At 40.0% G+C, this 10,147-nt stretch overlaps 1 protein-coding gene across 2 annotated transcripts; it reads right to left on the bottom strand.

Annotated features, from left to right (window-relative positions):
* Nucleotides 1-273: 273 nt before the first annotated feature.
* CUNHXorf38 (chromosome unknown CXorf38 homolog) lies at nucleotides 274-10,147 on the bottom strand. Of its 2 annotated transcripts, XM_019529092.1 has the most exons (7): nucleotides 10,033-10,147; nucleotides 8,014-8,148; nucleotides 6,072-6,194; nucleotides 5,776-5,925; nucleotides 3,829-4,011; nucleotides 1,245-1,416; nucleotides 540-773 (listed from the first exon to the last, which is right to left on the bottom strand). In XM_019529092.1, exons 3-7 carry the CDS (start codon nucleotides 6,186-6,188, stop codon nucleotides 739-741), a joined length of 657 nt encoding a protein of 218 aa, XP_019384637.1. In that variant the 5' UTR covers nucleotides 6,189-6,194; nucleotides 8,014-8,148; nucleotides 10,033-10,147; the 3' UTR covers nucleotides 540-738. The 2 variants fall into 2 exon arrangements, with proteins under 2 accessions (XP_019384638.1, XP_019384637.1); XM_019529093.1 differs by lacking the exons at nucleotides 540-773; nucleotides 10,033-10,147 and adding an exon at nucleotides 274-506 and having other exon boundaries at nucleotides 8,014-8,652.

The following is a 10,147-nucleotide window of genomic DNA, read 5'->3' as shown; positions in this document are numbered from 1 at the left end:
CCCAGTAAATGGCAATTTTTATGTGCTTGTGTGAGAAAATACCATACTTCATTTTAACAGATTGGGAGAAGCACAGAATCAGTGACTCATCTCTGTTCCCTCACAGTCTTCCACACTTCTATAGTATCAAACCTTTGAAGTCTCCCATTTGCTTCCTCGCTATCGTTACAGTTCTTCTTACAGGACTGAAAAAAGCATAAGACCTTCTTCCAAGAAACAGAATTACTAGTACCCACAAAAATTTCAAAATTGTAAAAAGTCATTTCACAACAATCCATTCTTCAAGTTTATTCTTTGAGGCCCAAAAACAGCAATTCTTAAGCAGGGTGCCATGAAGGTGCTGCAGAGACACTGCAACATAAGCACTGTTAGGTGTGCAAACACCTACACATGATTCACCACATAAAACCAGAGATATCAAATAGGAGTCCACAGTGTCCAAAACATTCTGACCTCTTGATGTCTCTTTGAGATCTTTCCAATGGAAGAACTCCTCTATTATTTTTCTGCAGTCAAAAAATAAATGAAATTTATTTTTGAAATGGGATGCCACTAAATTCAGGAAAATTATGGAGGGTGCCTTAAGTCTAAAACCACTGAGAACCACAGCCCTTAAAACAAGATGCAGGGCAATCATACAATCAAATCATACAAACAAAAAGCTAACTTAGACAAATCATTCAGTCACAAGAACGCCTCTTCAAAATGTAGTCTCTGCCATTTCACAGTTGAAGTTGTTCACGCAAGAAGCTTACTTTTCTTTAAAGGACAAGCTGTATTTAAACAAAGACAAGTCAAGCTCCATTCAAATGTCGTGCTTTTTTCTCATTCATGTATTTTGATTGTTTTTAACCTGTTTTCCATTGTAGTGAACAAGTCCCCACAGTTAGCATCTTTAATTTCTTTTAAATCTAAATGTGACCATTTCTGTATTAAAGAAATCTTAAATCTTAAAAGTTCCACCTACTGCAATACTCAGCTCATTGTCTTAACAGATGAGTCCTTGTTACATGGAAGTTCTGCTATCACTGTCCTCTTTATACAGTAGTTATTGCCATTCATTACTGTAACCTCTCTCTGGGAGATGCTCAGTAAAGCATCCGAGTCAGTGAAACAGAGTAATTCTTTCTTAGGATAAAACAAGAGGTCCCCCAACCCCCTGTAAAACACTCTTTTACAAATTTTCCCTGCAACATTCAAGGCAGCATACTATAGAGGGAAGGATACATTTTCTCAAAACGTACCTTCATTTGTCTCCTCCTCAGGATTTTCTTTCTTGGTCTCATCCAGAGATATTTTCTGGCTCTGCATCTCTTTTTCAAGGTCTTCTAGTCTCTGCAGATCTGCCTCAAAGCTTGTATTCAGATCACTGTTGTCCTTTAAGAAATCTTTGACCATCTGTATCCTATGCAAATTCTATGACAGCAGCAAAAGACACAAAAAACATCTTGATGGAACCAATTACTTGATATTTGCTTTCTAGCCTCTAAGCTCCACGTGTCCTTATTTAAAAAAAACATTTTGCTTAGTTAAATTTTCTCCATTTCCTGTTGTAAGACACTTAAGTATTAAGTGTTAATTTATTTTTTTTTAAAAGCTAGTGAGTGGGAGTGTAGCTTCAGTCAAAAAAAAGATAAAGAGTAATACATCTAAAACAAGTGAAGTTCAGGGCAGCTTGCTTAACAGTGGCTCAGCATGGAAAAGTTTTAACTCAACTGCAACAGGTCAGTTTTAAGGATTTTTCCTTTGGAAGGTTCTATTAAAACCACTTCACCAGGTAGTTTTGTGACTAGAAATTTTACAATGGTACATCCAATATATGATGGAAAGTCTGGAAATGACTGCCCATTCAGATGAAGTCAGAAGGACTACAATGCTGAGCTGTTTTGCAGTGGCTTTTATCTTTCTCATCTTAACATTATGGCTGAGTGTTCAAAATTTCAGTCTTAATGTTGTGCTTATGCTTTTTTTTTTTTTAAGCAAGGATCTTACTTTCAAACTGGTCAGAGGAAACATTTTGGCATGTAGCATGTAACCAAAAACGTGCATTTAAAGGTTAAAAAGTGCTCTCTATGGAGCAAATAGGTTTTCAGAGGACAGCCTACACCAGCAATGTGCAAAATGAAATGTTGGCAGTTAAACATTTGGTTCTGGAGAAGGAGGGAAGGAGGAGGGTGGTCATGCAAAGTGGTCAAGATGATGACAGTCAGAAGATTCCTAGCAGAGGAAAATGAATTTGAAAAAAGCCACTATGTAGAAGTTGTATCTAAAGGGATAATCTTAAATCTCCATCAAAATTAGAGTAAAATATACAGCATTGAAGATGGAAATGATGAAAAGGGCAAATGTCTTTCTGTGTTCCACTCCCTGCAAATATCTGCCAACCATGTCTTGTATGCTGCTGGGGAGTAAGTCATATTCAGTTCAGGTGAGAAGTACTTATGTTATATGTATTAGTAAAGAATATTTACAGAACAGAGGAAGAAACACTGCAACTGGTGTATTCCTGCAGAGATTTATGTTGATATCTAGCTTACATTTTCTTGTAACTGAAACAGGCATGGTGCAGAATGTGAAAGTTTCCAGATATAATCAGAGTAAGTCACTTTTTATCCTCCCTCACCTTTGCCACTAACAAAACCTTACCATATTAAGAATATGCAAAAAACAGGACAATGAAAACAAGCCAGCCAACTTTGCCTCCTTGTTATTAACTAGCAAGAGGTGGTAGTGTTTAGACTTGCAAATATGGAAGAGAGATGTTCCAATTTAAAATAAGCATTCTTAATTGGAATAGGGAATTTTAAAACATGGTTTTAAACAAAACCTTTAAAAAATGGGATTTCCTCATAGCATCCACTTAAGTTATACAAATAGAAATAGGTTTTAATATAATGAAATATTTCCTCTAAAATTGTGATAAAAATCTTTTTTGTTGTTTCTGTTTGTTTTTTTGTTTGTTTGTTTGTTGTTGTTGTTTTTTACACACAGTGCACCTTTAGAAGTTCTGGTAACTACAGTCCTTGAAGGCTATAGAACAACACAATTAAGAAAATAATTTTAGAACAAAGGATTTGAGAATTGATGGGGTGGAGGACTTTTTAAAGTGTTGCTTAATAGCTCTGTTCTACTCTTGATACAAGCACATAATACCACTAAAGCTGAAAGGAGTCACATAGATTACACAAGCAAATGCATATCACAGATCTTCCTAATGCATTTAAATCTTAGTTTAGGGTGATTCAGTGGATGCTGTATGCTAGGGATAGACAACCGGTGATGCGTGCCACACCTGACATGGGCAGCCTTTGTGTGTGTGACGTGGTGGATCAGGGAGAGGGCAGGCAGCACGGTAACAGATGGGGCAAGAAGCAGAATGCAGAGCAGCAAACTGGGAAAAGGATGGGCAGAGTGGCACTCAGGAAGGGTGCAGAGCTAATATGTGGCATAACTGCCACAAAAGGTTGCACTCCAGTGTTGTACACATTACATGTTTATGCTTTCAAACATCTCAATGTTACCATTGGAGAGTGGGTAGCTACGGTGCGAGTGTAACTGGAAATGCACATCCTGCAAACAGTTCCACTCTGTACCCTCATGTAAAACTGTCTAGCTATTGTAGTAAGCTAGATGCCATAGAAGGGTTTGCAGATTTATTACAGGAAAACCTGAAATCTCCCTTCATTTAGCTAAGCCTTGCTCCAGTAATTTTTTTTATGTTAAGCATGGGCACTCTGATCACTGCCAGACAGAACTACTTATCAGTCATATTTGTTGCAGAAAGCTGCTACTTTAAGCCTGGCTTTTGTTTTTTAATTTTAAAAATACCTCTTCAGACAGCATCTCCTGCTCCTCTGCCAGAAGATAGATCTCTTCAAGTCTCTGCCTTATTAATTCCATCTCTATTTCATGTATTTGACTCTCAGTCAGGTAAACTCCTGTTTCTTCTTCCAGTCCATCTGGCTGATCTCCTTCCTCTGGTACATAGACAGCCCAATCAGATGACAAAAGCTGTTTGATTTGTAAAGGACAACAAAATAAATGGTTAAAAAACCCCAACAGATTCTTACATATGGGCCTATATAGATCACAGACGTTTACGGCTGGAAGGGACCTCATAAGATCATTGGGTCCAGCCCCCCTGCTCTGGGCAGGAAAGACTGCTGGGGTCAAATAACCTTGCTCTGCGCAGATGACAGGTTCTGTACTCTATGCATCACATCTAGAAGGTACAGGGGAGTGGAAATGTCGACAAGTTTCTACTTGTTCTACTATTAAGCATTGTAGGTTCTTTTCAAGTATCGAAGAGATTAGCTAGGCCTTTAATAAGTTTACGTGGCTGCCACACAATGTGATGAGACAGGAATAGAAGTAAAAGGTGTTTACACCAGGCAACACCACCTTGTGTACCCAGATGCCAAGAGGCTTAAGCAGCCATTAATAAGGTGGTTTTAAATTAATATTAATAATTCAAAGGACTAAGCTATGTGGAAAATAACTAATTTACTGAACTAAGATTATGATATGACCAACCAGGGTTTCAGTGCCTGGAGAAGGGAGAATTATTATGATATTTTGAGCTTAAGGCATTGTCAATTTTTAAAACTAATTATCAAGACTGTGGTGGTGATGTTTTTTTAAAGAAGCTTTTAAGCCTATTTTGGTGCCTCTTCCAGAGTTTGTTTAAAGCAACTGACCTTTCTTTCAAGCTTCCCTTTAAGACCGACTTGTAAAAACTCTGCAAGCAAAATTAATCATAGAAATGTGATAACTTCTGGCACCTGGCTGGTTGTACCCCTAAGTGTCCAGGATATGCAGCCCCTGTCTAATCTTGACTGAGGCTACAGACTAACCATGATTCTGAACTGCTTAATATTACAATAGTTTCGTTTTGTAAAAGCCTTCTTAATATACACAGTTGCCAAACTCTTTACATTAGAGTCAGCTTTAAAGTAAAGACAAAAGGGAAGACAGTTAAGGGGAGATATAAAATGAATAGGCCAAGGATTTTCAGATTCCCATGGGGAAAGATAATGGGAAGATTGTCTCTAGGACTCCCTCCCTTTCCATTTTTCTTTTTGAGACACCCCTGTGACAACCGCAGAGATTTCTTTCATACAGATGAACAATGCTTGCAGAGGCACTTTATATTTTTGCCTTTAGAAGGATGCCTACATTGTGCTTTTCAGAAAGTGCTAATCACATTCTTCTCTCCCTCTGTCCTGGCTCTCTTAGTAGGGTATGAAGAGAGTGAGAACCATGTCTTCAGCTGGCTCTGTGCACACCATTATTTAGGATCATCTAAGACAGATCATTTGCATGTGTTAGAACAAAAGAGCTGAAATCCTGAAGTAACCAGTTCATTTGTATGAGAGATCTATACTGGTTACTAATTATAAATTATGTGCATGTGTCTATTACATATACATGTACACACATTCACTGTATGGTAGTACAGGGAATATAGGCAATCATGGATTGAACTTGAAGGGTAAGATATGAAAACATTATCTTGAGAAGAGAAATGTGCCCTTAATAAATTTAAGACAAGTTTTCTAAATACCAGAGGAGGAGGGTTCTGGAGCAGCATTCCAGTGGAGTGGGAGGAGGTGAACCACCTAAGTAGCTTCAAGATGGAAGCTGATCAGTTTATGAATGGGATTACATAATGTGGATGCCTACCATAGCAGGGGACTGGACTTTCTGACATTTAAGAGGTCACTACCAGTCCCTTGTTTCTAGGAAAAGGCTACAAATCAAAAGGGTTTCTTTTACCTTTTCTATCTTTGTTCCAGCTGCTGCAACCTCTGGAACATTCTCAAATTCATTTAGTAAGTTCTGAATCTTCTTTCCAAACTCTTTCAACCACAAAGAAGAAACTTTCATTTCTGAAGAATGCATTAACTCATTACGGCACACAATCACCTCAAGAGGAGAATGAATGAGAAGAAAAAAGAGCAATGTCACATTAGGGTCAACATCAGGAGTATGTCACAAAAGTGACAACATTTTGCACCGTATATTAGATGTACAGCACTCAATTAAGAAAAAGAAGAGATAGGAAATTTTACCTCTTTGATTTTCTTTTTATTGATACTACTGAAATGGTCACAGAAATTAAAAAGGTTTAGAAGTGCAACTGCATCACATTCCTCTGGTCCAGAAATATTTGTTTGTCCACGAGGCATATAGGCCTACCAAACAGAAATGTGTCAGATTTTACTTTAAAAAATACACCTTTACCTGATTTCCTAATCTCAAGGTAGGTGCTGTTTAACTCCCAAAGTCATATTACTTAAAGTAAACCGAACAAAATTATATGTAATGCTTGTATACCTAACACCTGTATACATCTTCCCTAACTTTCAGAAATCCACTGGTCCCGTTTACTAAATAATGATGTGTTCAAGCAAAAAGTTGTTTTTGCCACAATCCTGAAATCAGGGGCAGGCAAAGTCCAGCCTATGGGCCAGATCCAGCCAGCAGTGGACTCCATTTCCATTTCCATTTCCATTTCCATTTCCATTTCCATTTCCCAACATGGTTGGGGCTGGTCTCCATGGAGATCCCACCCGCAGCTGCGCTGGGATAGCGCAAGGCTGGGGTTGCCATGGAGACCAGTCCCAGCCCTGCTGGCAAGGTGCATGGCAGGGGGCTGCTCTGGAGCCACTGGGATCTTGCGGCGGGGGCAGGTCGGTCCAGGGCCAGGGCTGAGCTGCACTGTAGAGTCTGTACACTCAGGCAGTGGATTGCGGCGCTTCACAGGAAGTGCCATGAGTTACAGTGATCCCCTAGACTGAACAAAGGTTCACTGTTGGCTCCTAGGGGCTGGGGGATCAAGCTGCAGTTTAGAGTGGCTGCAAGTCTGAAGCCACTCTCCCCAAGCCCCACCCCTCCCTCCTTCCAATCCAACCGCTTTCTTCAGTACGGGAAGGGGAAAAGGAAGAGGAAGGAGTTCGTTCTGGGGGGTTGCCCACCTGGGGCTGGGGAGCGGGGCAAGTGGATTGGAGGTGGGGGGCCTCCAATCCACCCTGCTCCCTGATCTCCAGCACCAGCGGAGCAACCCCCAAAACGAGCTCCCTCCATTCCCCTCCCCTCTCCCATTCAGAAAACAGTGCTGGCTGACACGAGTTAATGAAAGTGCTTCATTTTGGAGCATCTTCACCTGAACCTTCATGTAACCAGAGTTCAGACCGTCACGGGATCAGGCCTTTTTAAAGTGCTCTGCAGCCATGTGCTTCTGTAAGGGCACAGCTATAGAGCACTTTCAGTAGCCACTCACAGGACAAAATGTCACTTGTGTCAGCACCCTGGTGGTCACTGTGTTAGTGAGAAGCAGCAGGACCTTTTTTCATGCTGCTGAGAGAAGAAGTGGCAGTACCAACTGGGTCCTAGTGCCTAACGTTAACCTGAACTGAGCCATTTTGGCCCACAGCCTGAAAATGCTGTAGACAACTGATGGTTATTTTACTACTCAGTACACCAACTACTACTATGTTACAGCACTGTAAACATTACAAAACACTATTCCTATTAGATTTTTGTTCCATTTCTTTTCTTTTGTTGCCCAGCTTAACACATTTTACTTCATATTTGCCTAGATTTAAGCTTAGTCAACCTATATTCAAATGTAATATGAAGGAAAAACAAATTCAACGAATCGTTACACCCAAAAGAGCATCAAGTTGGACACAGAATCCATTGATTAACACAAGTTAGCCTTTGAAAACTGCACCTATTTATTTCTGTCAGTTTTTAGTAAGAAAGAAAATTAAAAAAAAACCCATGGCAGGCTTTCTCCAGGGATGAAATCCTGAACCTGCTGAAGAAAAAGCAAATTTCAACATTGTGTCTGGTGGCACCAAGATTTTACCCCAAGTCCAAAACCTGCCCTAACATACACTTCCATCCAAGTCCACTGAGTTTGACATAGGGATAAACTGATGACATGAACTGACCACAAGTTAATTTGCCTCTGGTATACTGTTGTTAAACTTTACTATTGTTAAACACCTTTGCAAGCTCCCATGAATTAGAAGGCCAGAGCCAAGGTTTGCAGTTTCCCCAGTGAACATCTCCATGCCTGTTGGTGTGATGATTCAAAATCTCCTGTTTCCATTGTGCACACAACGGACAGGCAGGCTGAAACTACAAAGAAGAAAAAACAAAACAAGTCAGTGGAGGAGATCCTGCTATTTTTATCATGCAAATTAGATATTAAAAAGTACCCTGGGTCATTATGACACTTCAGCAAAGGATAGCAGGAGGCCTCCAGGGATGTTCACTTAGATTTTGATTTCACTGCCTGCACAGAAACTCATATGCAGTGTCCTAAATTGTTACAAAGAGATGCAGATGAAAATGTTAAGTATGAGGCATACGGTAAGTTAGGACAGTAACCTCTCACCTCCAGGGCACTGGTATATATCAGGATTCAGCTGGACATCTCTCTAAAGGTTTCCCATCAGGCTATGGCTAAACATCTCTAAGAAGTCTACCCAACCCACTCTACAGTGAAAAAGGATGAGTCAGCATTAGAATTTGAAGTCACATATTTTTTGTTCACAGTTTACATAACTAACGGATAAACATAAATGCCTGAACAAGGCTGAATCCATAGCAGCACCTGCTTATTATATTGCTCAGCTCATCATGCAATAATCCTTTGCTTTGGTGAGCACTACCATTTGCTCACAGAATTTTCTATTTTGCAGGCTGTCCTAAACAGTAACGACTACGCTCCAATTTGACTTTTGGTTTTTTTGACTGTTTCCTCAGAGACACACACATCCTCCACCCTGTCCCCCACCCCCAACAACATTCAGTTGCATGCATTAAATGGTTTTCAACCTGTGTCTCGCAGAAACCTGGGGTTCCCTGATTGCAAGTCCCCTGATGACCTAAAAGACTGGGGGTAACAATGGAGCAGGCAGGGAGGTGGTATGCCACCACTGTTGCCTGGTTCCGTGCCATTTCACAGTATAAGGTAGGGCTCCTGCGGCAGAAGGAGCGATACGAAAGGCTTCTGGGACTTCAGGAAGTTTGAACACCACTGCATTAGACCAAAGCTTCTGCCTGTGGTGCTTAAAATCTCTCTGTACATCTGTAGACTGCCTTCAAACCAATATACACAAAAAAAGTTTCCATCAGTGCCTCCACTGAATGGTTGTTATCTAGTACTGAGAGTATCTTCAGTGCATGCGCATGTGTGTTTTTGAGGTACGTCATCACAGAGAATCAGTAAAAGGTTGTAAAATGTTAGTTCTCATTAAGATGCTTCCAGCATCCACTACTAGTAATACTCATTGGCCATTACAGAGCTGAGTTATGCTCCCATAGCTGAGGCTGAGATTAGGGTTGCCCTTTAACAAGGAAGTTGAATTTCTGTTTATGTATGGAAAAACAGTAAACTCCCACAAGATTATAGCACTTTCTTTTTCGTATAAAATAATATTTTGTAATTTTACAATTCATTGTTTTCTATTAAATATAGGTCTTTTAAGAAATTTAGCACTATTTCAGCCATGGTTTGGCCCTGCTTGTCATAACAGTGGATGAATGAAGACACTATCATAATCAACATCAGATTATAATCAAGGCATTTTGGAGTGTGACCTCAGTGACTTTCAAGGCCTTTTATTTAATTTTCTTACAGTGTCACTAACAAGCAGTAAAAGAGGTTTGAGTGCTCTAACAGCATGTCTGTAGCTTCCTGCTTTTATGGTTGAGTTTAATCTTAAATCTGAATTTCCTAGTTTTATAATGCTAGTTTTCGGACACTTAGAACATCCACAACTGGTATCTATGCATTTTTCTCATTTCTGTGTCACTATTACGACACAACAACAACGAACAGAACCTGGGTAAATGCAATCAACGTTCTCAATCCAGCGCTCAGGGAAGCTTTGGTCCGCCCCACAGGCTGACATAAGCACTGATGTTTCCTTACAACAGCACTTAAGGAGTCAAGCAGGGGTTTCTTTGCTCCACACTAGCCACTTTACTAAATGCTTCACTTTCATGAGCACTTACCACTTACACTTACTGCATATCTTTCTTTCCCTTGCATGGGACTGAAACTTCTTTCATGAATGATCATCATCATCATCTATTAATGCAGCGTACACTACATAAAGACACTGACTCC

Source organism: Crocodylus porosus, unplaced genomic scaffold (genome assembly GCF_001723895.1).
Source record: "Crocodylus porosus isolate Cpor-Errol unplaced genomic scaffold, CroPor_comp1, whole genome shotgun sequence".
Classification (NCBI taxonomy): domain Eukaryota; kingdom Metazoa; phylum Chordata; order Crocodylia; family Crocodylidae; genus Crocodylus; species Crocodylus porosus.
Note: the sequence above shows the minus strand (reverse complement) of the source record. Positions and strands in the feature narration are given on the sequence as shown.

Bases quoted from the DNA above. Each gene is read 5' to 3' on its own strand.
- CUNHXorf38 (XM_019529092.1), bottom strand. From the start codon at position 6,188: ATGCCTCGTGGACAAACAAATATTTCTGGACCAGAGGAATGTGATGCA. The intron at 5,926-6,071 runs GTAAAATTTCCT...TCTCCTCTTGAG, and splicing joins ATAAAAAGAAAATCAAAGAG to GTGATTGTGTGCCGTAATGA. The intron at 774-1,244 runs GTACGTTTTGAG...GTTTAAATACAG, and splicing joins TGAGGAGGAGACAAATGAAG to CTTGTCCTTTAAAGAAAAGT.